This window comes from Protopterus annectens, chromosome 3.part0 (assembly GCF_019279795.1).
Source record: "Protopterus annectens isolate FY-2018-M chromosome 3.part0, PAN1.0, whole genome shotgun sequence".
Taxonomy (NCBI): Eukaryota; Metazoa; Chordata; order Ceratodontiformes; family Protopteridae; genus Protopterus; species Protopterus annectens.
The window spans coordinates 1,224,435,851-1,224,463,609 of NC_056731.1; the positions used below are offsets into that span (position 1 = coordinate 1,224,435,851).

The 27,759-nt window shown below is 40.7% G+C and overlaps 1 protein-coding gene across 3 annotated transcripts in view; it reads right to left on the minus strand.

Annotated features, from left to right (window-relative positions):
* Positions 1-27,759, minus strand: part of SLC35B3 (solute carrier family 35 member B3) — a 756,207-nt gene that overhangs the window by 325,712 nt on the left and 402,736 nt on the right. For all 3 annotated transcript variants that reach the window (XM_044065422.1, XM_044065425.1, XM_044065423.1), the window contains one exon: positions 14,626-14,733. In XM_044065422.1, coding sequence (XP_043921357.1) covers positions 14,626-14,733 — 108 coding nt within the window. The remainder of the gene's footprint in view (positions 1-14,625; positions 14,734-27,759) is intronic.

The following is a 27,759-nucleotide window of genomic DNA, read 5'->3' on the forward strand; positions in this document are numbered from 1 at the left end:
CTTGTCCCTGCTCTTGTTGTGGCACTGGTTGAATAGCCCTCATGTCCATGAGAGATGAAACTTGTTTTTGTGCCTCTGCCCATTAATTGTGTGGCAGGTCTTTTTAAGACCCATTTGTCCTGGGTGATCATGTGCCAATTTTGTGAAAAAACTGCTAGCTTTCCCCCCTAAAGGTGCTGCCAAAAGATAAGTGCTTGGCATTGGCAGAGGGAAGTCATTGGGACTCTTTCCTATAAGGCTGTGGTTTGTCTTCTCTGCTTCTGGAGGTAGAAGCACCCCTTTCTTTGGGCTTATATGAGCCCTGGGGCTGTTGTCTGCCTCTAGGGCATCTGTATCTGCCTCTTTGTGGCCTGTCTGACACTGGAAAGGACCAATTCTTAGAAGGCCAGTTCCTGCTATATCTGGGTGGCTGTACCTGTAAGAAATTCTTTATTGTCTGCATAGATTTAGCTTTATCCTCCATTTTCTTCAACACCTCTTCGGCCTTAACACCAAACAAAGTATCATGCTGTAATGGAGCATCCAGTGATTTTGCTTTAACATGATTAGGCAGATTCTGTTCCTTTAACCAAGCATGCCTTCTAATGACAGAACCTGTAACTGCGGTCCTGCAAGAGGCCTCCAGTGAATCAAAACCACATTGCAAAGTATGCTTTCCCACTTGTTCAGCTGCATGCAATAAATCCTGCATTTCCTTGTTCTCAGAACATTCAGAATTGGTCAACATTTTCTGTTTTAGCAGTGACATTAAGTATTGCTGATATTTAAGCATATGAAACTGACAATTTAAAGCCCTTACAGCCAAGGTAGCAGAAGTGTAAACTTTTATCCCCCATCTGTCCAGTGTCCTTGAATCCCTATCTGTGGGGACAGGATGTTTTGCAGTAGAGGCCTTGACCCCTTTGGGACCCTGAGATATAGTTTCTGGGTCAGCAGCAGGGTTTTTATATAGAAATTTATGAGAATCTGGAACCCTGTAGTATCTGTCTGGCTTAACAGGTGCAGGAGGTAAAGAGTTGGGAGCAGTCCGGACTCTGAAAATACATCATCTACAATGTCTAGAACAGGTGGAATAGCAAGAGGCCTGTGCTGAGGTAGTAGAAGAAAGTCACTGAGCCTTTTCTTAGATTCTGAGTAATCTTGGCTCTCCCAGTAGAAATGCTTCCTCATGGTATGCAGGGTTTCCCCAAAGGAATAATCCTCAGGAGGAGAAGCTGAAGGAATAGATTCTTCAGTCAGAATCCTCATAGGGAGGAATAGAATATCCCTGTTCTGAAGAGGAGTCAGAAGAAATGGAAACCTGATCAGAGGAATCATATTCAGTGTCTGGGGATGGGAACCCCTGATCAAAGTAATTAGGTCTTCGGCCATTTTGAGCATCTGTCTCTTAGGCATGGAAGTCTGTCCTGGAGAATGCTGTACATGTTTCCTTGTCTTTAAAGCTGTTTTAGTCTTTGTCTTGGATGCTGAAGTTGGCTTGATATAAAGCTGTGTAGGTCTGAAAACACCCTCAGAAGCCGATGCCTACTCAGCGGCTCCGGACCCATCTGAGGGATTAGTTTCCAAAGGCCCAATACCTTGAGTATCCAGTGGCCTAGTTGTCTCCACGTGGGAGTTGGAGGCGGCTTGTGGCTCTGAGGTAGCGGGTGTCAGGGGCTGAGAAAGCACCTCACTGAGAACCAGCGACTGGCCTAGAAGAAGCTTCGTCGGCAGTTTTGGACCTCGGATGCCTGTCCTTTTCTTTTTCCTTGCGCTTTTTATGAACTCCGGTTGTCAGCTGTTCTGACGGCATTATATAGTTAAACCTACGGCCAAAGTAATGAAATGCAAAATTGTACAGACGCTTAATAGTGCGTTGGTTAAATCTAGCACAAAACCGACAACTAGCAACGTTGTGGTCAGGGCCTAAGCAAGGAATACAGTAAGAATGAAAATCCTTATGAGGTATTTGCTTCCCACAAGAAATACAATTTTAACTTTTTCTGACATCGGTCTGGAGCAAGAAAAAAGTTTCCCCAATGGGGTACGCTTTAGTGAAGACTTCGGATCTGAAATTCAATTTTAAAAATCTCAGGAGTCGGCCGACCGGCACGTGCGAACTGCTTTGGCTTCGGGTACCGCGCGGTAAGAAAGACTGGAGAAAATGGCGTTGGCTGCATCTTTTATACCCCTGGCGCACTGATGTCAGGGAAGAGGTGACAGCAACCGACGCCGGACCAGGACTTTGGACTTCAGGCAGACTGCGGGTAGCCTGCCAGCAGGATAATCCAAGTGTAATGACTGCAACAGTGAAACACAATGAACATCAACTAGTTTTGCATTTGTACAAATCTTCTAAAGGACATGAAGTCTTAAGCTCAAATGTCTGCCACCATTTTCTGACTTCAGTCCTCAATGGTCTGCCAGAGATTTGCAAGAAAAAATGCAATTTTATGAGAAACAGACTAAAAATATGAGGCGAAAACCTGGACAGTTGACAGCTACACTCTCAACTGCACTGCTTTCTATCCCACCCTTGCCAAAAATAAATAAATAAAAATAAAAATAAAATAACTGCCTTACGTGGAGGGAATGGAACAGTTAGTTTAAATTTTCCTCCGACTTCCAACTGCCAGGGAGAAAACACAGGGCAAGCAAGCAGTTGTTCAGCCTCAGCTGCTAATGCACATGTTAATACTGGTTCTAAAACTTAGGGCAAGCAGCAGCTTAGTCATGAATGTGGAAATTCAGCTGCCTGGCTGCAGACACAGAAGTTTACGACTGTAGAGAAGAGCCACAGTCACATGGTCAAACAGCTGCATGTGGCTCATGAGCCACAGGTTGCCGACAGCTGCATTAACTGATTGCTGAGAAGGGAAAAAAGTGGGCAAATTAGATTGATTAAGAGAAAATTCATTCACCACCTTAGGCATAAAAGCAGGACTGGTACGAAGAGAAACTCTGTCCTTATGTAAAGTTAAAAAAGAGGAACAGCCATAAGGGCTTGCAGCTCAGACACCCATCTGAGAGAAGTAAGGGCTAACAAAAGAACAATCTTCCAAGAACAATGATGTAAAGAATCTGAAGCAGCAGGTTCAAAAGGAGCCCGAGTCAATTTCTCCAAAACAAAATTAAGATCCATGGAAGTAGGAACAGGTTTCCAGGAAGGTCTAATATGAAGGATGTCTTTAAGAAAGTGTTTTGCCTCGAACCTAGAGGCCTAGGGAGGAGTTAAAGACAGACAAACAGAAATGGATGAGAGGTTGGTTTTAATAGAAAAACATGCCAACCCATTATTGAGCAATTCACTCAAATAAGAAAGAACCAAAGGAACCAAACAGAAAAAATCTTCCATTTGGACAAGTAGGATTTCCTGGCCTCGTGCAGAACCCACGTTTCCAAACCATGAAACACCCCAAGCGAATGATGGCAAGAACCCAGGAATCATAGTTATGCATAACCAGACAGGAAGAGACAAAGAAAGACGATGTCAGAAAGGAATGGGGTGGGAAGAATCAGGTAGTCAGATAGCACCTGGTTTATCAGGAAAGGAAGGCTTTTGAGCAGGAGGTATCTGTCTAGACTTAGCTGGGAGAACTCTCCTACCACTCTTCTTGTCTTTAGGAGGAGGATAAGACTGCCTTCTAACAAAAGCTGGTTTATTAGGATAGTTTATCAGGAACTTTGGGACAGGGGAAACAAAAATATGTTTCAGGTCCTGTAACTCCTTGTCCTTATTCTGCATGGACATGAACAAATCAGCTGCAGCAACATCAAACATTTGTTATCCAGAGGAGCATCCATCAACTTAGCCTTAACATCATCAAGCAGAGGTCAAAGGTGTAGCCAGAAATAGCTGAAAACAGATCCTAAAGCAGCAACCCTAGAGAAACCATCTGCTGCATCATAACTACATTTAATGAAATGGCGAGCTATCAGAGAAAAAGCCCCTAATAGACACAAGGGAGAAATCTTACCCTCAGAATCAAGAAGGTCAGAAATAACCTAGCAAACCTGAGAAAGGGCAGCCAAAGCATATCTGGTCGTATGAGTCTGACAATTAACAGCCAGAAAGGCTATGATGGTTGAAGTATAAACCTTTTTACCTCGCTCTTCCATAGTCCTACTGTCTTTATCAGACAGAAGTCCAGTAGATGGCAGTACTTTAGAAGGCTTGTTGGATGCCACAGAAACCACTGAAGGATCAGCAGATGGACAGTTATACAGGAATTTGCAGTCATCAGGCACTTATAAAACCTATCCATTTTTTTAAGTGCAGGGGCAAAGAATCTGGGGCCTGAGATGCAGAAGAAAAGGCATCCAATAAAGTAGCCAAGACATGAGAAACAGCAATGGATCTAGGAGATTCCATTTGAAGGAACTCATAACATCTTCTCTGAACTTCAGAAACGTGGGCACACTCCCATCTAAAGAATTCAATCATCCTGGCAATGGTATCCCCACAGGAAACCTCCTCAAAAGGAGATTCAGGACTAGCAGACTCCTCTTCCTCAGAATCATAATCCAAAGGGGAAGGAATCTGGGTAGAACAGGACAGGATTCCTCGTCAGAATCATCTTCTTCTTCTGAGGAATCCTGATCCATAGACCTTTTGGGGGGGGGGGAGAAGACCAACAAGGAGCCAGGACATAGACCCCTTAAGGAGGTGTCAAGGCCATAAGAGCATTGAACAAACCCTGTGTAAAATTCTGCCATTCACTTTGAGGGTCCTTGGAGCAAAAGAAACGTTTTTGTATTTTGCTTCTTTTTTAAAGGTATGTCCACCTTATGAAAAGTAGAAGGCTCCGACCCTAGCCTACATTCGGTAACTGTAGTTGGCACGTCTTCCCTAAACAGTATTTGAGGAACCCCCCCTAGGCTCTTTGGTGAAAATCAGCTGTGGTTCCCCCTGAGCACCTGAAGTACACATTTGCAAGGCTTCCAAGGACATGCGAGAAGCTGAATCCATGCTGGTCTCCAAACCGGTCACTGCAGAGGAATCCAGCCCAGAAACTAGATAATCCTCTGGGATTTCACCAGCCTCAAGAGACACGTCTAGTGGAGAAGGCAAAGCCAAAGAATCTGACCTGACATTTTTGGCCTTGTTCTTCAAAGACAGCTGACCCTCAGGCTGGGAAGTACCTTCCATAGCATCTTTCATTAACGAAGGATAAGTGAGGGATGAAAGATGACTAAATACGGTCTTTGGAACAAAAGCCAGACAAATAGTAGAGAATGTATGGTTGTAAGAAGCTCCTAAACAAAACAAGCAGTGCTCATAACAGTCTTTATGGAGAATCTGTCTCCCAAACTGGCATTTACCCTTTTGGATGACATGAAATCCCACAAAAACACAAACGCTAAAAGAAAAAAAGGATAAGTAAAAAAAACCCAACAGGGCACTTACCTGAACAGCTAGGTAACCAGCAATGATGCGGGCGATCAGACCAAATATCAAAGATGGCGTTTAGACTGGTGGCAAAGAAGTTCTGAAGATGATATTTCCAGATGTCAACTTTACACCCTATGCCTTTGCCTGGGAAGTATACATGTGACATAGGGTGCATCGATTTATTTATTTATTTATATTTGTTGACTGGGAGTGTCCGACTGGACGTAGGTCCATTTTCAGTGGAGGCCCGGGGAGAAAAGCTCCACAGTTAAAATAAACAGACAGTAGCTACATTGGATTATATAGTGATTAACAATTTACATAGCAATTACTTACAACATATTTACAGATGAAGAACATAGTACATCAGTAGACAACTAGAATCTTTATCTGTGAAGTATATAACAGACATTAACAAATGTTACAGTAAGAAGTTCCTGCTGTATAACAATAAGAAGTTCCTGCTGTATAATAAGTACTAGGCTTATGAGCATCTGAGCTTGCTATAATCAAGGTAGTTAGTGGAGTGGAAAGAAAGGTAGTGGGTGGATGGGGTGGGTGATATTAGAGTGGGAGTTGCAAGGGCAGAGTCAGCATGTTTTTAGGTATGCTTTTAGTAAAGTTTTGAAGTGGGTGCATGATGGTATGGAGGTAATTGTGGGTGGGAGGGAGTTCCATAATTTGGCTATGGTGCAAGAGAATAGTGCTTCACCAGCAGAGTTATTGGCTTTAGTGATCTGCAAGTGATTTTTGTTGCTGGATCTTAGTGGTCTGGTGGTGTGATAGGGTTGGAGTAGATTCTGGAGGGATGGGACATTTAGTGGATGGTTTACTAGTTTGTGGGTGAGTGAGAGTTGATACCATTGAAGGAGGTGAGGGAGTTCAAGCCAGCCCAGTTCAGCAAGTGAGAGACAGTGGTGACTATGGTAGGATGCCCCTGTGGCGAATTTGGCGATTTTGTTGTAGCAGGTCTCTAACTTGTTTACATTGCATTGCCTTAGGTTGGTATATATATATATATATATATATATATATATATATATATATATATATATATATATATATATATAGGCATAAAGTAGGGTGGAGATAAGGTGGGAATTTGCTATTGAAATCTTTGCTGCTTTGGTGAGAAGTTGCTTACTTCTGTATAACGCTCCTAGTTTTTTTGTGGACTTTTTTTTATGGTCATGGATATGTGAATGTCAGATTTTAGTTTATTGTCTATTTCTACTCCTAGCAATTTGGTGTGTTCAGTTGGGTACATACTGGTGTTGTCTTTTGCTGTGATGTTAAAGTGAGAGTTGTTTTGAGTATGTTTGGTGGGTTGGAAGATGAGTAGTTTAGTTTTGTTCGATAACAACCTAAAGGCTTTGGTATACTGTCCGGACATCGGACCGCCCTTGGCAGGGGATCCCCCATGTTACGAATGCTGCAACAGTGAAATAGAAGAATATCTTGTATTCTGGCCCTTTTACTGCTTAATATATCACACATGTCCTCTCCTGAAAGGTAAAACGTCTTTAATCTATCTCTGGAAATACTTAGGGCTGTTGCATAAGTTCAGAATCTGACAGTTAAAATCTTGCAAAGGGGAATTATATGTAATTCACAGTCCATGTCAAATGTTTGCAAGCCTAAAATCTTTACTGACATCCATCTTATTTACATAGGTGCTTAAATCTATATGCCCTTTGGAATTTTCTCTTCTATATTCTTCTTTTGGCAGAAAGAAACTCATACTTTTAACTGTACAAAAACAGACTAGACTTCACCCATCACAACATATGTCTCATAAATGACTAATGTCCTAAGCTCTACATTTCATACTGTCATGTAAGGGAACTTGAGATGTGACAAATCATTATTTTTCAACATATAAAAAATGGTTAAGCAAATTGTGACACACTGACTGTGTTTATAACCAGAGTATAATGTGCACACAAAGGAAGCATTACGCAAACTGGCTTTTTTTTTGAAGAACTACAATAAAACTATACAGGTAAGAATATGTACAAACTAATGTCTGCTTTCTTAGAAGTGAAATTCAAATGCAGGGAGGCAGCATTTTCATGAAACTTCCACTATCAAGTAACTGCTACAGAATCTTATAACTCAAAACCTATTCACAATTCCTACACAGAAGACTGAATTGTTAACAGGTAACGGGTTGAAACTGAGCAGGTTAGCTTATGCCTAATTCATTTCCTCAACGTCCATGTTCTTGTTCCTTAATTTACTGCTAGCCAATAGTCATTTTTCGCTTGTGCTCCTCATTAACTAGGAGTACTCAATAGTTTCCCTATAGTAAAGGTGACAGTGAGTGCTAATGTGTCTCTCCCTAATCATAGCAACTGCAAAGGGGTGCTTGTCAACAGATCTGCTACCACATAAGGCTCTGTCAAGAAGTGAGACTGCTGCCTCACTGGTATAGGGATAAAGACTTGACTATGGATTAGGCAGTCTAAGTTTGATTAGTGGCTCAGGGACCTGACAGCACAGGCAGGGAGGATAGGTATACCCATCCTGGTGGTGGGCAAGAGGCATGATGGGCCTTTCTTTAGTGGAGGCCTGAACTCAGTCAGCAGAGTGTGGGCTGGATGGAGTGGGGGGAGCAGGAAGACAACAGCAGGCACGGCCACACAATGAGCCTGGGGCATGCACTCAGGTTATTCACCACTAGTGACATAAGTATATGTGTGTGTGTGTGTGGGGGGGGGCTAAAACTAAAGAAAAAAAATAACTTTCACCTCCTAGGATGATGTTGCCTTCCCCAGATGCTTGACTTTCACACCTTCAGACAAAGCCTAAGCAGAACCTGTATGTTCATCCCTTGGATTTGGAAGAAAGTCTAAGTCAATTGAGTGGCATTAGAGAAGCAAGGTGCTCAGGGAATGCTTGCAAATAAATAAATAATAACTGATAAAGAACATTCCACACACTTATTGGACTGACTGTAAGACACATATAGCAGCATTTTGTAATGGCAAAAGAGAATCTGCAGGAACTATTTCATCCTCAACCAATAAACAGCCAAAAACAAGGTGGGTGAAGAAAAATGAGTCAACTTCTATTGCTCAAAAATAAACCCAGACATGCACATTCTGGCAACTCAAGGACACATTTTTTCTTGTTTGAGATGTACCAACTTGCCTTAGAGCACTCAGTGAGGCAGTTTCTGTACCTTTGTTTCATCCCCAAAACTCAGTGGCAAAAATCATCTTTTGCTACTGAAGTCATACCAGTCAGCCAAGAAAAAACAGGATGATGATCCTTTGCGTGAGAAAAGTACAGTTGTGTACACTTAACATAAATGTAGACATTCGGGTGTATTCACTTCACTGTTGCAGTCATCACACTTGTGTTATCCTGCCAGGGGTAGCTCTCAGTCGGCCCAAATACCAGAGGCTTAGTATTTTTGCATCGGATGCTGTCACTTCAGGACTGACATCAAGTCGTCAGTGGTATAAAATCAGGCAGCCAATGCCATTACATCAGTTTTTCTTGCCCCAACTGTCAGGAGCCCCCAAAGAGGGAGCTAGGTTATGGTGGAAGAACGCCACCAGTAGAAGGTAAATATCAAAAATTCCCTGTAAGGAGAGAGGAAGAGAGAGAGAGAGAGAGACAGACAGAGAGAGAGAGAGACAGAGAGGCAAGGAGGATGGAGGGTGGGAAACCAGGACTGCAACAGTGAATACAGTCGAACATCTACATTTATGGCAAGTGTACACAACTGTACTATGTTCTTCATCTCACTTGAGTTGATTCCCAAAGTTGAAGAAAAGGGTGGAGGCAGTCAAGAAGACTGGGGGCTGGCTAGGATGCCCTGCAAGACTGCAGTGGCAAAGTCTGCCCTGGATTTGGAGAAGATAGGCAGGTGGTAATGCTTGGTGAAGGTATGAACAGAAGTCCATGTTGCAGCCTCCAGGTTGTCCCTGGTGGGGAACCCTCTGAGAAAAGCTGTAGAGGTGGAAGTTGTCCTGGTGGAATGCTTCCTGACCCCCTTTGGGGGTGGTTTCCCATGCTGTTTGTAGCAGAAATGGATGCAGTGTGCTATCCATTTGGAGACTGTTAGTTTGGATATGGCCTTGCCCTCTGACCCTGCTGTGAAGCTGACTAGCAATTGGTCAGTTTTTCTAAAAGATTTAGTCTTATCCAGATAGAATCTGAGCTGTCTGTAGACATCTAGAGAGTGCAAAATCCATTCCCCCTTGTTTTGTGGGTTAGGGAAAAAGTTGGGAAAATGAATGGATTGGTTGAGAGCCACAATTGATACCACTTTAGGTATGAAGGATGGGTTAGTCCTGAGGGAGATCCTGTCAGCATGGAAAATGATTAAGGGCTCTACAGCCATGAGTGCTTGTAGCTCTGAAACTCTTCTAGCTGAAGGGATGGCCAGAAGCAAGGCTGTTTTCCAAGAGATGGATTTTAACGCTGCTGAAGCTGCAGGCTCAAAGGGGGGTAATGTGAGCTTTTCCAACACAAAGTTTAGGTCCCAAGCTGAGGTAAGATCTCTTCTGGGAGGCCTTAAGTTGTTAGCCCCTCTTAGGAACTGTTTGATGAGAGGGTGTGAGAAGAGAGGTGGCTCTGTGCTGTAATGAGCAGAGATGGCAGAGGCATGAATTTTAATAGAAGAGAAGGATAGACCCCTATGTAGCAGGTCTGCAAGGTAATCCAGGATAAGAGGTAGGGAGGGTTGTGATGTTTCGGATCCCTTAGCCTGGATCCAGGTGCAAAACCTTTTCCACTTTTCAGCATAGGATTTTCTAGTGCTGGGGCATCTAGCCTCACGTATAACATCCAGGACTTGTTTGCTTAGGCTGGCAGCTGGAGGAGAGGTCAGGGAATAAGCTAGGCTGCCAGGTTCAGAGTCTACAATTGTGGATGCATGAATTCTCCATTCTTCTGGGACAGAAGTGTTGGGATCTGAGGTAGGTGCCATGGTGGCAGGGGTGAAAGGCTGCGTATCCGTGGGTACCAGTGCTGGCGTGGCCAGTCTGGTTCAATCCAGATTGCCCTTGGTTTTTCCTACCTTATTTTGAGCAGTACCCTTGAAATGAGTGGTAGACAGGGAAATGCAGAGATCGAGAGGTTTACCGATTGGAAGAATACAGCATCCACATTCCAGGCCTTGCTGTGAGGTTCCCTGTTACAGAATTTGCTGAGCCGATGATTGGAATGGGAGGCAAAGAGGTCCACCTTTGGGATGCCCCATTTCTGGGTTACAAGGTTAAAGGTTCTGTGGTCTAGCTGCCACTTGTGTGGGTCTAGCAGGTTTCTGCTTAAGTTCTCTGCCAGAGAGCTTAGGGAGCCTGGTAGGAATTGTGCTAGCAGGTGTATTTGTATGACTGAGGTCAAATGCCAAAGGGTCTGCTTGTTGATATACCACATCACTGTGGTGTTGTCTGTTTTAATCACTAGAGGTCCCATAAATCACATGCTCCCCTCCTGCGTGACAAGCGGAGATACTCACCACTATACTAACAAGGAAGACACTCTTCTGTCTTGGTGTCAAACAAATTGTCTTTGTTCAATGGTGCGTCCAATAATTTTGATTGGACATGGTCTGGCAAGGTCTGTTCCTTAAGCCAAGCATGCTGCCCAAGGACAGAACCAGTGACTGCTGCCCTGCAAGATGCTTCTAGGGCATCAAAGCCACATTGCAAGGTGTGCTTAGTAACTTGGCTTGCAGAATGCATAAGGTCTGTAATTCTTTATTTTCTGCACAAGCAGGAAAGGAAGATATTTTTTTGCTTGAGGAGTTCCATGGTATGCTGCTGATATTCCAGCATGTGGAACTGACAATTTCATGCTCTAATAGCAAGAGTTGCAGAGGTGTATATTTTTTTACCCCATCTGTCTAAACCTCGGGAATCCCTGTCTGAGGGGTTGGGATTCTTAGCTGAGGTTGCTTTAATTCCTTTAAGTCCTTGGGAGATGACCTCTCGGTCAGCAGTAGGATTTTTGAAAAGGAATGTGTGAGAGTCAGTGACTCTGTAGTACTGGTCAGGTTTCCTGGGAGCAGAAGGAAGGGTGTCAGGAGTCAAACTGGATTCCATAAAACCATCATCCACAACATCCAGGACAGGAGGAATAGCTAAAGGTCTGTACTGTGCTAAATATAAGAATTTACTGAGTCCCTTTTTTGACTGAGTATAGTCCTGACATTCCCATTGGAAATGCTCCCTTAAAGTATGTAAGGTTTCACCAAATGAAAAATCCTCGGGAGAGGCAGAAGGAATGGAATCCTCTGCATCAGAATCCTCATAAGCAAAGAGTGGTTGCATATCTTCATATTCAGAAACCTCAGAGTCATCGGACTCCTGTTCAGATAAAACTACTGGGAACAAGTCTCTTTTTCTTTTGGAAGGGGTAGTCTGACTTCCCCTAATAAGCATAATAAAGTCTTCTGCCGTTTTAAGTATTTGAGATTGAGGCATGGAAGCAGGTGCCGGAGCCTGGGTTGTCGTTTTTTAAGGTGTAGTTCATACCCTGGTAGTTTTAGAAAAACTGAAAATGTGAAAGAAGTCGTTGGTTTGTGTCGAGTATCGGTAGTGCGAAGAACTTCCCCGGTGCCTGCTCAACAGCTCTGGACCCATTAAAGGTAGAGACATCTACAGGATCTTTAGTCAAAGAAGAGTCTCGTGGCATACCAGACTCTGAACGGGTCTTGGTAGCAGCCTGCGAATCCAGAGAAGTGGGCATCAGGGGCTGCGAAAGCACCTCACTGAGGACCGGAGAACTGACGACTAGCTTAACGGAAGCGTCGTCAGCAGTTTTGGACCCGTGCAGTCTGTCTCTGTCTTTATCCTTACGTTTTTTCAGAAGATCGGTAGTTGGATGGCTTACCAAAGCCATATTGGAATACAAAGACTGAGAGCGAAAATGTTTAGCTACAATAAGGGCCCAATGACATATAGTTCTGATATTGAACAAAGCACAAAAGCGACAGCGAGGGACGTCGTAGTCTGGGCCTAAACAGGTGACGCAGCAAGAATGGAAGTCTCGGTGTGGTATTTGCTTTCCAGAGGCGAGACAATTGTTAACTTTTTCTGACATTGGTTAGAGCAAGAAAAAAGGATCCCCAGTGGGGTACTTATCTTTAGAAGACTTCAACTTCAATTCAGAAATGAAAGCTCAGGTAGTGGCTGACCGGCACTCGTGCAAACTGCTTCGGGCTCCTTGGCAAGAAAGACTGATGTAATGGCGTCGGCTGCCTGATTTTATACCACTGTCAACCTGACATCACTCCTGGAGTGACAGCAACCGACGCAGAAATACTATGCCTCTGGTATTCAGGCCAATTGAGGGCTACCCCTGGCAGGATAACCCAAGTGTGATGACTACAACAGTGAAACACGAAGAACACCTGGAGCCTACTACACTACTACAGAAGGAATGGACATTCTATCATTGACTGAGGGCTCCTGGTACTGTGCCATCACCGTTTCATGCTTCCTCTAGGGATGTCTAGTTGAGCCTTCATAACAGTCCTTACAATAAATTAATTCCTTCACTGCTAAGAAGTACACTGATGAATGACTTGAGCTCCCTTCTTTGCCAGTGAGCTGTGAGCCTAAATGCATGCACTTGTGGTGGCCAGGAATTTTGTATTTTATTCACAGATAGACAGAGCAATGTTTGGGCTTTCTTCATTTTTTTAATTTGACAGCTGCTGTGTTTTAAACATTTTAGGTATCAAAAGTGGAAGTTTACCAACAGCATCTATTAAGAAAGAGCTAACCTGTGCAAGCAGCAAAAAAGTAATGAGACTCCTCTGATGCAAATGCTTATTAGCTCTAGTACAAGGATGTTGCAAATAGGTCAAACATGATGTGCACATCCCAAGTGTAGAAGACTGACATTTAAAAAAGCAAAACATGGGACAGCACAATGAATATGAGCACTTCAGCTGTAATCAGTGAACAGCCAACACCAAAAACGATGAAGGAAAAATATCCATGCCTTCAAAAGATACCCATCATTAGCATGCATGCATGGATGGATTTAGGGCTAAAGAAAAAACTCTGGTTAGCTACGACGATGGCACTACTCTCAGATCCTCCAACAGCTAAAACTCTGGTTACCTATGATGATGGCACTACTCTCAGATCCTCCAACAGCTAAAACTCTGGTTACCTATGATGATGGCACTACTCTCAGATCCTCCAACAGCTAAAACTCTGGTTACCTATGATGATGGCACTACTCTTAGATCCTACAACAGCTGAAGATTCTTCAAAGTAAGACCGCAGATTTCTGTCCCAATAACGGCTGTACACATGCTATAGATACGAGTACTACAACTGATCATGTGGAACGCTATTACAGCATAAAGAATCATAAAACAAAGTCTGCATTTTTATGTTGCCAACATTTTATTACATCTGAACTTTATCATTACAGGTGTGCTTTTTTTTGAGATGTGGAAATTTAAGAAGGAAAAAGTGAGTTTTATCCTTCTCTTACACCTCTCCACTTCTTTCTGACTTTGGGTTACCTCAGAATTTGAGGGTATGCTGGGGTTCTGCCCCCACATGAGGTGGAGTGGACAGAAGATTATTATTTTATACTTTAAATGTTTTTTGAAAGTATTATTTGATTACGTGGTTAAGCTTGGCTTCAGATGTTTCAGTTTTGATTATTCACATTTTGACGTAGTACAGAATGATTATTCACAGTAAATCCACTACAAATGCTAATGTACAGAGATTCTGATGAAAACAAACTGTTTGGTCCATCCCTAACTTCTCTTTTCAGGTATGAAACTTGCGCTGCTCACATTCACTCTTACAGTTCAAGCTTACAACCAGAGACTAATTTATTTGCTTTGTTACACCTGAACAAAAACATTGTTTCATTATGCTGCTGATACAACTCAACCGAACTCTTAGATGTGACAGTTCCCTTGCATTTCTTTACTATATTAAAGTTTTAGTTTCTCAATCTTTAAGGGAATTGTTAGTCTTCACCCAATGCACAAAGTCTCAGTCATCTTTCCCCGATAACATTTTCATTCAGCATTTTTGATTCAGTGCAGTTACATTACAAACCACTACCATTTCTGGTACATGTTCGTAAACCATGCAGCCTCACTGTAATTGGTGATCATGACAATATCTCTGACAGTTTGGGTTAAGGTATGGTAATTTACATTGCTGATATTTTTTGTCTCGGTATAACAAAGTTTTTCTGGAACAAACAAAATAAATTCAGACCTTCACGTATTAAAAAAAAAAAAAAAAACACATTACCTGTCACATTAAAATTTGGTGCCACTTTGCTGTCAGCCAGTGTAAACCATATGAGACCGAGACTCATACATAAGGCAGCCGACACATCTGTAACATTGTACCTTTTGCCTATTGCAGAAAAAAATAAGCTTAATATTCAGTTACATATACCTTTAAAAGTAACATTATTTTTGAAGAAAATAAACAAGTCTGACAAGAAGTTTTATCATAAAGACTATTTGCTCTCATTAAAATTTTCTATATTATAATGTTTTAAGTGATAATATTATGACCATTTCAAATTAAGCTTATACATAATAGTATTTGTGAAGAAAATAAACACAAGTCTGACCAGAGGTTTGATCATAAGGAGTACTTGGTTGCATTAAAATTTTTATATTCTATTTTTTGAAAGATACTATTAAGACCATTTCCAATGGAATTATAGATAGCATTTGATATAAAAGAGCATATTACACTGCATCCATATAAACGTTCCGTACTCTTCATCACACTTGCCAGTTTCTTTAGGCACTAAATACAGGGCACTGTCAGACCCCACTCTGATGGACCTCCTGCATATCCACAAAACAAACAGTACCAGAATTACCCATTCTAAAGACTTAAATCTTGCCTGTGATATAAACAGGACCTGCTGGAAAGATAGGTATGTATCCCAGAGACTACCCCCATCTATAGAACAGGCTCCACATCCATGTGAAGCAGAGTTCCTCCCTAATCCAACTCAAATGCAACTTGGACAACTGGATGGGAAACCAGAAATTCATCCCTGGTTTGGCACTTATATCTCTGATGCAAACAGGTAACCTGTAAATGGTTCATCTCCCAGGCCCATCGTTACACTTATCAAGGGTATCAGAACCAGTCAGAGATTTGGGATGTATGGCTAGGCTTAAAAGGCCCTTGTAGTTGTTAGCCTAGTAAACACCTATGAACCTATAAATTAATGCAAATTTGTCTGGCATCACAAAATGCTCCCTTATTTCAGACTATTTACCTCAGCTTTTGCAATTATACTGATGCCACATTTGTAGTATTTGCATTATTAGTGCAAACTTCCTCTGTTAATTGTAATTTAGAAGCATGGACATACAGAAAGACTAGAGAACAGTGTACACGGTGAAGTGCATTGCCAAGACCTTTCCCATTGATGAGGTGTATTATAATCCATACATCATAAAAGCAAAACCCAAAATGTTTATCAGAGCAACTTGCAATAAAGGAGTGTGAAAAATCTCCACCACTGCAATTACTAAAATAAACTGTTATTCACAGTTGCATGCAATCTTTCAATTCTATCTCATTTTGTCACAGTAAGTAAAACACCTACAAAACCAGTGAAAACTAACTAAAGTGGCAGTATCAAGTAGACAGACATAGTAAACAAGTAAAGCCCATACCAAATAACATCAAGAGAGGAATTAATGCCAGTGGCTTTAAATTAATTAAAAAACCCAGGTATTCTTGCTATGTATAGATTTTGCTTATTTACTAGTTAACTGACCCTTTTCAACCAAGACCCGAGTTCTGATGCAGCAAAACAATGGAACAAAATACAAGACGGTGTTAGAAATCGGATACTGCAGCAGAAAGATAAGACATTCAACAAAGCAAAAGAAAATAAATATAGAAAATATTTGATGTAAAAGTGTGCTCTTTTAACGTATGTTTTACATGTTTTAGTTTGTATAAATACATTTAAAGTTTGCTTCCAGTTTGTGTATAGATGTACATACATATGCTGTTGTCATTTGTATAGGCTTATTTATGAGTGACAAGATCTGAAAATTTGGGATCTTATCCATAAAGAATTTGCATGTGCTGTCTTTTATGACACACCCATTTAATCTTGTTTTCAAGGTTTTGTCTACTTTTTTTTTTTGATATCCTGGTGAATTTTTTTCATACACATTGTCTTATTTTGGGTAAACCTCTTTCTTCTACAGTTTTTCCAAATGGAAAGCTGGATAACTTGTAGCAATCTTCAGTATTACTTCTCAGGGAGCATTATTTTCATTCTGAATTTTAATTTAATTATAAAGAATGGGCATTATTTGAGTTAGTTAGCTTAAGAGTATGGCGGTCCTGTGCTATAATGTTTTGCATTGAATTGCTGCATGATCTTAAAGACAGGTAGGGATCGATTGGTAATCCAAGATAATCTGCTGTCAGACATTTACAGTTAGATTATTTTGTAGTTTGTATACACTTGCTTATATCTGTGGAATCAGCCCCGGCTGCTTGGCTACCATTAGGCCCTCTGTCAGCCAGTTGGCTCTTTCCTTCCCTATCAGGCAAGAGACAAATGAGAGGGGTAATCATTCAGGCAGCCATCAGGAGAAGTTCACAGTTTTTCCATTTTTTTTTTTTTTTAACAGGCTCTGAGCATGCAGTCAGCAAAATGCAGTGGAGAAGCCATGCAATGGCGGACTACGGAGACCATCCCTCACTTCCACAAAGAGTGTTGCTCCACCCTCACCCCCATTACAGCACAGGAGGTAGTCTTTCCAGCCTACACCAGGAACATTGTACATTGTCTCCTAGCAAATATAGACCCACCCTCTGCTCTGGAACAAGTGAATGGCCAAGTCCCTTCACTCCTTAGCAAATATAGACCCACACTCTGCTCTAGACCAAGTGAATGGCCAAGTCCCTTCACTCCTTGCTCTTCCTTCCTAGCAGCTCTACTGCGGATTGCACTTAAGCCACTTGGGCTGCCATCAGGGTTCATGCCAATGCAAAATGGAGCCAGACATTGGTAGTAAATACTTAATACCAATGAGTACATATACATTTTTGTGGAGTGGCGCACATTAGTGTTTCTGATTTCTTTGTTTTATTGACGAATTTGTTTTTGTTGATCCAATTATGATTCATAGAATTACTTTGTAATTTTCCAGTAAACCTGCTGAAGTTCTGTATAAGCGGTCAAAAAGAATGTCATCTGCATGAAGTGTGAGGTTAGACAGATTAGTGATATATCACTGACAAACAAGGAAAACAGAAGTGGGCCTAAAACCAATACCTGGGCATACCATGGTGAAATGTTTCTACTGATGATTCTACACTAACTGTGGCCTGGAAAGTTCACTTTATTATATATAAATGAAGCCAAGTAGCAGTGCTTGTTTGTAAATTTATCTTTTCTAGTTTATTTAAGAGGAAGTCTAGGATCAACTGTTTCAAATACGTGGGACATGCTGATGAAGATCCCAGCTGTGAACTGTTCATAATTCAAATAATTCTAAACACTATTACACTCACTTACAGAGCAATCAGTGTGCCAAAAACATTTATGAAGTTATTTTGAAAGTCACAGTAACCTGCATTTGATAATGTGGTTGAACATTATTTTTTTCAGAGTTTTGTTATTCGACAAATGGAATCTTTAACACTTGTAGCTGGAAGAAAATGGAGAGAGGAGCAGCTATGGTGTGCTTAAGAGAACCAGGCACAATTTCTGATTTAAGTTAAAAATGTAGGTTTGTTGATTGATCTGGCTGCCAAACAAAGGAAGATATGGTTAACTTAGAGCATCTGGCTCCTGTACATTTGTCTAACTTTTCAAGTAGTTTTTTAAACGTATTTTGCAGATATTTTTAAAACAGAATGCTAGAGTTCATGGATACTAACCAGGCTACTGATCTGTGAGGATCTTTAGAGCCTCACTGTGTATTCCCATGAAGTTTTTAGCCCTTACAACCCTAATACAAATAACCCATAGACGAGCAGAACATTTACGTGCTGCAACCTATCCATGAAGGACAAGGATGGTAAATCAAGAGTGAATTTCCACTTATCCATCCACTCATCTAGATTACATCGGAATAGTGTAAGAGATGTACTTTGAACCTGCCTTCCTCTCCTCATAATGCGAAGAAGTGGTACTCTCTGTGATACATGCCTATCCGTCCATCATGTTCTACTTATGTTGCAAAAGAGAGTAACATGTCTTGAGTGGGTGTTTATGTGCCCAGTGGACTTGTGAAAGTACAAGAAGTCTGATAGAACAGGATCTGTTGAGACTGCACACAAGCCAGAGATCACCTCTCAGTAACCCATATGACACCAAGGAGGAGGATAAGGCTTTGAGATGGTCTGAATAGATTTTATGATTTAAGCCCTTGATTTTCGTAGTAAAAAAGCAATGCAAGTATTCAAGTTGTGTCAGATGGACAGGGACATACCAAAGGGGGCATTATACTGAATGAGTGGCCTAATGAGTGCAAAATATAGTGAAATGATCACTTCCATACACCTGGATGCCATATTCTTAGCAATAAGTTGTGCAATAAAAAAACACCTTTTTACAATAGTGGATGTATGGTGATTGAAGGGGAATTCATTCCCACGTCCCTAACTACTGGATCAATTTTAGGGATGAGAGTCATGATCATTAGTGGATTTTGGGGAGGTGAGCTGTTTGTCATACAGGATTCATGATTTTGATTACTATGGGCATTTTAGAGTGGTAGTCTTGTAGGATTTATATTGAATTCCAAAGGAAAGATTTATGAAGGTGATGTTGACTATTGATTTATTAGTGAAGTAGTCAACAAGGTTTTCAATTTCCTGCCAGAATAAACTTGGACAGGATATTAAGGTAGTTTGTTTTTGTTAAAGATACATTGCTTTTGCTGCATTTGTTCTGATTCTACTGTGTTTCCTGATATTTATGCAATCTTAATGCGACCTGTTGTCAGTATTATCCTTTTCAACTTTTCCCTCAAACTTGGTCTCTGCCTGATTAAGGCTTCTATTTTTGACAACAACCAAGGGCATGGTTTTCTCCTTAGACAACCTGTGACAGGTTGGAATGAATGCATTTTTAAGTGAATGTATGACGGATTTAAGTACGTTTAGGCTGCATTGGGGTCTCTTTCAGTAAATAGTGGGAATGTTTGGCAAGAAATGAAGTTCTGGCCCTTTGAATTAAGGTATGGATCTTCCATCCACTAGTACAGGTAGAGACTTGATTGCTTTGAATGATAAGTATGACAGGACTATGCAAAGGCCTCTTACAGCATCTGGCTAAGTAGTTATGCTACTGCACCAGTTAAGAAAGTTGGATATATCCAAGCCAAGAAGTGAGAGACTTCCTGAAAATGGATTTGCTCTGCATGTTTCACTATTCTTATCCTACTAAATTTAAGCACCAATCTAGTTGATTATGGTTTGGACCAAGTGTGCAAAAATATTCAAGTCTTCTGAAAGTATAGTATTTATTTTGTATCTTGTGAAAACACCACTGTTGTTAATCTCTCAAGTGCAAATTTGATGTGGGTGGGAAGGATGTACGCTAGTCCTATGTGTAGAAAGATGTATTTACTCGAGTATTTTTTTGGCAATCTAGTGGCACCTGGGCCCACACAGGTGGCAGCTTCCTGTATGGCCCTGGCATCCACCTCTTTGTAAAAGGCCCCAGAGGATGCTACTGCCCTGGGAGAATGAGCTCAAGGGAATGAGGGCAAGAACTTGCCATGCAGAGAAAATCAGAGAGAGAGAGAGATGGCTTGCAATTGCTTGCTAAGATAATCGTTGGCGCATTCTTGAGTCCTAAATGTATGTGAATATCTAGATACTGTAAGAGCCTTTCCTCTGGTTCTGTGGGCTGCAAAAGAAAGTATGGAGATTTATGGTCTGGTTGAGTGACAGCTTGTTCACTACTTTAGGCATGAATGAAGGGTTAGCTCTCAGGTTCACCCTATCCTTGGGAAAAATAAGAAAGGAAGGAATGGCCATGAGAGCCCAAAGCTCAGAAATTCTCCTAAATGAATTGAGAGCTGGTAGCAAAATATCTTTCAAATTACAGAATTTGAGACTTGCTGTGGTTGCTGGATCAAAATGAGGTAAAGTAAACTTTTCCACCATGAAGTTGAGATCCCAAGGAGGAATTATGGACTTCCTTGGTGGTTTATAATGCAGCACCCCTTTAAAGAATATCTTGACCTCAGGTCTGGACATAAGTGAAGGACTGAGGGGCAAACAAGCAAAGATGGCTGACTGGTGGGCTTTGATAGAAGAGTAGGCCAGAACTGCATGCATGAGGTCACACACATATTTTTGCATGGAAGGTACCTCTGATTTGCTGGGGTCCTGGCCATTCTTGTGCAACAAAAAGAAAAATCTCTTCCATTTGTCTATGTAGGATTTTTGTGCGGTGGGTCTCCTGGCATTATGGAGAACCTTAATTATATCCTCAGCAAACAGATACTTGTAAGGAATTAGAAGCCCATGCCCTTTCTGTGTGTTATGATATCTGTTTGTACTGGCAGTTTGTAGAAGTTGCCCCTAGTTAGATGAAAAAGAAGACGGAACCAATGTAGTCTTGCCAAAAAGAGGATCACTAGCAACAGTTTTGACTTCTCTTTTTGGGGCCTTTAGAACTCTTGGGAGTAGAGGGAAAACATATAGGAATATCCCTGTCCATGGATGCAAAAGGAGGGAAGCTGTTTGTTGGTCTCTGATGCAAACAGATCCGTCTGAGGTGTCCCTCAGTGGTGAAGGATGTCAAGAAAAACCTATCTGTTGAGGGTCCATTTATGAGGATCTTTCATAGTCCTGCTTAATGCATCTGTCAACACATCATTCTATGATGAGATGTATATTTATTTATTGACTGACTGACAACCCATTACCAGTAAAGTCCAACTGGGTAGACACCCATTTTCAGCTGAGACTGGGGAGAAAAGCTCCAAAGTATTACAAAACAATTTAAGATCAATACATTTTAGTCTTTAAAACAACTGCAGTTTAAATAATTATAATAAATTAAACATAATATGAAAACACTGCTTAGGAAAAGGTACAAGTTATGACAATGACTTAATATTTAGAGAAATTTCAGCCAGTTTATAAAGAAATTAAAGGTAAGTTAGTATAATGCAAACAGGGATTCCAATATGAAGTGAGAGAAAAGAAGGCTTATGGCATATTTAAACCAAGGAAGAAAAACTGATAGAAATATGGGAGTGAGTGAAACAAAGACAGAAAGGAGATGTAAGGTATGAATCGGTATTTGTTCACATTTAGGGATAATGTTTATCTTGGTGTTCAGCAAGAACAGAGACAGCTTTTGGCTAAAAGTCTTTCAGAATGGTTTTGGCAGATGGAAGGGAGAGTACTGACTTGATGACTAGAGATGAGGAGTTCCAGGCTTTAGCAATATGGTATAGGTACAGACAATACGCAACAGACTTGAGTTTGTGGACAGACAGGCGTTTTAGGTCACTGCACTGTAATGACAGCCTGGGAACACAGTTGTGTAGAATGTTATTGAATCAGAAGGTGGATTCTGGTAATTTTTACAGCTGGTAAGAATCTGTGTACATGTTAGTTGATGAGGTAGTTCTAACAAATTTAGGCATTTTAGCATTGCACAGTTGTGGCTTCTGAAAGGGGTATTTGCTGAAAATTAAGCAACTGTTATAGTATCTCTCAAGTTTTGATTTTTGTGATACCTGAAGTTAGCAAAGATGGGAGCACAATAAAGAGGTGTGGAGTGGAGATAAGCAGTGACAAGTTGCTTTAGTTGTGTTGGCGAGAGTGTTTTGGGCTCTATAAAGCATCCCTAGTTTTTGACAAGTTTTTCTTTTGCAATTTTGGATACACAGGCTGAATTTAAGAGTGTCATCCACTATCATTCCTAATAATTTGCTATGAGAAGCGACTTCAATGGCTGTATTACAAAGACAGAATTTTAAATTTTGTTTTTTTTTTTTTTTATAGCAGACAGATTTGGGGGAAAAGTAGTAGTTTTTTTTTTGTCTAGAGTTGAACATGAATTGCAAGTTACAAAGCCTTGTTTCAGCTGCTGTTACAGGTTTCAGAGTTATTTTTTGGAGGTGTACCATATTGTCATGTGCAAATGTGTGCGGAGTTATTTGCATACTGTACAAGGGAAATGTGTTGTGTGATATATGGAGAGTGCAATTGAGAATGTTATTGAGGAGGGGACCAAGGACAGAGCCTTGTGGTATACCAGAGATGACTGCGAAATATGGACAGAGGGTGGAGTGCCATTTTACCAACCGATACCTATTGAAAAGATCATTTTTGAACCACAGAATGGTGGTCAGAAAGACCTAATGACATTCAAAGTAGAAGTATGCTGTGACAATCTGTCAAAGGTTTAGACAAGTCTCGTAATAAGGAGAAGTCTAGTTTTCTGTTATCTCTAGCTTTACTGACAGTATTTATACAAGTTAAATGTGCAGTATTAGTACTATGGAAAGGATGGAAGCCATGCTGTGTATGAGATAGAGTTCTTCCTGCAGAAGACAGTTTAGCAATCATTTTTGAATACATTTTTTTGGGGGGAGTAAAACTGTTATAGGTCTACAGCTAGTAATATCTGTTGAATTTCCTCCTTTGTGCAAAGGGAGAATGTATGACTTTTTCCAGAGAAGAGACATGGGATTCCTGGACTGACCTATTTATAAGGATTGAGACAGGGCAGGCAAGGGTATTGGCTGCTAAATTCAGTATTCACTTGGAAGGTCATCAGCTGAAGTAGAGTATGGTTTGAGTTTAGGAGTAGTTTTATACTGTTTGAGACTATGGGTTTGAAGGTGAAAGTGCATGTGGTGAGGCATGACGTCTGAGTAGGGCTAGGATTAGATGTTGGGGAATCCTTGATTAGAGATGTTATAAATAAGAGTTGAATTGTATTCCAGTTTTGAGTGATGACTTACTGAGAGAGGGGTTACGGCTGAATTTATGGCTGGAATGCAAGACTTCCTTAATAGCTGTCCAGAATTTTTCAGTGTTGTGTTTACTATTATTCTGAATGTCATTACAGTATAGATTTTTTCCCTTCATTAATTTGCTTTTTTAGTAATACTGCAAAGCATTCTGAAGTTTTCAAGATATTGGGGTGTTTTCCATTTTTGCCATTCTTTCTATGCTTTTTCTCTGTCCAGCACTGGCATTCTAGTCTTACTGGATAGCCAAACTGCATTATTTGATTTTAGTCTCTTCATTCTAGGAGATGAAAGTCTATTCAGGAAAGCTGTACTGAATTCAATTATAGCATCATCTAAGGGGAGGATTTTTAGAAAGTTCCAGAAACACGATAGGTTAGTAATGAACATTTCTCGGCTAAACTTGGAAAGGTTGCGTGTTGTTTTATAAACATGATGTTTAAATGGATGTGAGATGTCTGACAGTTTAATTTTGCTAAGTCTTTTGGATTTCTAATACCTCGACAGGAACAGACCCCACTCCTAAGTCAAAGTATGACTAAAATTCGTGAAATCAGTATTGTTTCAACCTTTGATGTTAGCAAAATGTGCCCAGAACTGATATCTTTTGACAATTCATATAGAGTTATATGTATCTTTTTTAGGAGACCCACTGCTCCTACTACTTTTGAAACTCTAAGTATCCTTCCACACTTACCTCATTTCTGCCTGCAAATCCTGGTGTTTTATGACTTTGTGTGTCTGTATGTAAAACACTGTAATCATTGGGTGTAGCAAGATCAGTGCTCAATGCTACTTTTGTCTTCTTTCCATGGACTACTACATCTGGTTTTCTCACATCTACTTTTGAACTGTTGGCAATGAGTAATCCCATATGATATAAACTTTATCATTCACTATAATGCTTTGATGCTTTTGTTTCCGATGCTTCTCAGCTACTTCATTATTATAATGTTTGCACAATCCCCAGTGTAACAGTCTTACCACATTACTATGCCTTTCAGTATACAGGCCCTCTGCCATTAGTTTATCACACCCAGCAACAAGATGTGTGACAGTTTCCAGTTCTATTTTACAAAACCTGCATTTGTCTGTTTCTCCCACGTGTTCAATGGACTTTGTAAACCAACATATACATAGTCGACTATCCTGGGCCACTAATATTAACCTTTCATCTTTTAATTTATTTTACATTTTGTCACCAGGAAAGTCCAACTGGACACAAGTCCTTTTTCAGCAGAGGCTCATAGAGAAATGCTCCACATATAACAAGAGATTAATAAAGTACAATTTCACAGGTACAGTAGGACATTTTACATATTTATAACAATTGAAGTTATGTTAACAAAACTTTAAAGTTATATCATCTCTGAAATAAGAGAAACTATACAGGCATGGGATGAAGCACATTAGGCTGTCTAATTTTAACAAATATTAAGCAAAGTATTTTAGTAGCAGAAAAGCATACCCCAACTGTCTGTAAACAGAAGTAGGAGTGGATGTTGAGAGGAAGAGAGAGGTACGAATAAGAAGTCCTGCTAGATGAAGAGGGGTGAATTGGCTTAGAGTAAGGAAGGGGATTACCCTAAGTGAGCCAGAGGAAGAAGGAGGTAGAGTAGCCTGGGGAATACTGGAGGTTAGCTGCCTGAGAGAGACAGAGGGGGGAGGTAACCTTGGAAAAGAAGGAGGGAGAGGGAGATGGAGATGGACTAGCCTGGAGAGTCACAGTTACAAAATCAAGCTGGCTTGTACGTGTGTTTTTAGACATTTTTTAAATAGAGTTACGGATGTGGTGGCTGATATAAAAGTGGGTAGTGTGTTCCTCTTTTTAGCTATACAGTGTGAAAAGAGCGAGGCCCCAGCAGAGTTGTTGGCTTTAATTTCTTGAAGAAGCGACTTGCTATTTGCGCGCAGGGCTCTAGTGCTAGAGTAGGGATGTATTTGGGTTTGCAAAGCTGAGGTTTTCTCTGGGTGATGTAGGGTTTTATGGGTTAGTATAAGCTGGTTGTACAGGAGAAGACTGGGAAGTTCAAGCCAGTTGAGATTTTTCAGGGCTGTGCGGTGGTGTGTGGCATGTGAGCTATTGGAGGCAAACTTTGCAATTTTGTTACAACAGGCATCAACTTTAGCTATGACTCCTTTTCTAAGATTGGTAAGGATAGGGGAGGCGTATAAGAGTGTGGACATGAGATGTTTTTGTGCTATTTTTCCCTGGTGCTATTTGTGAGTAATTGTTTATTTCTAAATAGTCCCCCTAGTTTCTTATGTACTTTCTTAATGGTGAAAGATATAGGAGTGTCATAGTTCATGCTGCAGTCTACCTCAACTCCAAGAAGTTTGGTGTGAGTGACAGGAGAGATTAATGTTTTACTATTAGAAATGATAGTGAATGAGGAAGTAGGAGTGGTGTGATTAGTTGGGTGGAATATGAGAAATTTTGTTTTATTGAGGTTTAGTATTAACTGTGAGTTGGTAAGCCATTCTTCTACAAGAAGGAAAAAGGCCTGTGTTTTTAGTTGCAGTTCTTGAAGGGAAGGGGAGGAACAGATTAGAGTTGAGTCATCAGAGTACTGAATGACTGAGGCATGCAGAATGGAGGTATGAAGGTTGTTGGTAAAGAGAGAGAAAAGTAAAGTACTAAGGATGGAGCCTTGGGGAACGCCTAGTGTAAATGGTAATAGAGTTCTTGTTTCCACAGCACCGCTTGCTGTCTATTCAAGTAAATTTCAAACCAGGTAATGGGAGGTTTGCTAAGTTTCATTTCAGAGAGGGAATCAATGTTTTTTTTTGTGGTTAACTATGTCAAATGCCTTTGAGAGGTCTAGAAAGATAGCAGAGACATAGTTGCCATTATCTCTATGGTTGCTCACTGTGTGAGTGAATGACATAAGGGCTGTTGTGGTGTTGATAGGGCCTGAACCCATGCTGAGTGTTTATGAGAAGGTTGTGGGGAGCTGAGGTAATCCATAATTAGTGTGTGTACACACCTTTCAAGTATTTTGGAGAGAGGCGAGAGTATTGCTATAGGCTGATAGTGGGTTAAATCTTTAGAATTACCACCTTTGTGGAGTGGAATGAGAGAGACTTTCCAGATGTCAGGGATAAGGTTTTCTGATATTGAGAGGATAAGTATGGGTACTGGATATGCAATTGCATCAGCTCCTATTTTCAATAAGTCTGCTGGGAGTTTGTCAGAGGCTAAGGTGGTAGGTTTTAGTTTTTTAAGGAGATTTTTTTTTTAATTTTACCAGTAGAGACAGGATGGAAGGTAAAGCAATTGTTTTTAATATGAAGATTGGGTTGCTGGTTGTAGGATGGACAGCTCTGTGAATTAGCAAGTGCAAGAATGGATTCAGTGAAGAATTTGTTGAAATGAGTGGAAACATTAAGTGAAGTATCAGTTACGGTTGGGGGGGGGGGGGGGTACCTGACTTTCCAGGCTGGAGACTGTTGTTAATTGTTGACCAAAATTTCTTGGGGTTGTTTTTATATCTGGTTTGTATATTTTGGTATTAGTTAGTTTGATCTAATTTGATGCAATTTTTTGCCTTGTTACGCAGTTCAAGATATGCCTGTTTGTCTGTAAGAGATCCTGTTTTGTGCAAGAGGGCCTAGGCTTTATCTCTGGATTTCAGCAGAAATATAGTGTCTTTGCTCATCCAGGGGCATAGTTGGATTTGATTTTGATGGTTCTTGGCGGGGGGGGGGTGGGGGTCCTGGAAGTTTAGGATATCTAAGAAGGTAGAGCTGAAGTATTGAACTGCTTCATCAAGTTTAACAAACTTGAGAGGAGTCCAATTACAGAGTTTGAGAGTATTAATAAAGGTAGCTGGATTGAAGTTTTTTTTTGTTTCTGATTTTCTAGTAATTGGTGGGCTTTTCTTGATTTGTGCAATGTCTAACTGCAAATGTGGGTAAATGGTCACAGGCTGTCAGGGAGGCAGCCCGACTGCAGATGACAGCCGGTTTTAGTCAGAATACAGTCAAGTATTGACTGTCTTGGTTGTTTTGCCAATTCTAGTGGGAGAGAGAATGATCTGAGAGAATCCATGGAGGTTAGTGATGCTGGTGAGAGTATCAGAGTTACAGGTTAGCCTGTTGGTTTAAATCTTTTGGTTTAAATTAACTTCTCCTTTACCATTCTTGCATCAGATCCTGATCGACATGAGGTTGTTCCAGGAGTTTTCTGTACTTGCAACTATATATATATATATATATATATATATATATATATATATATATATATATATATATATATGCCTTTTTCACATTAATTGTCTTCTCATCTGATCTTTCTCTATATTCTTTCTTCCATCTTTTGGCATATTCAGTTGCTGCCTGATTTTTGTCTACTTCTGGTTTGGTTTATGTAGATCGGAGTGCAAGTGAAGTGTGCTGTATCTTTTTAAGAAGCATGTCAAGGCTGTACGTG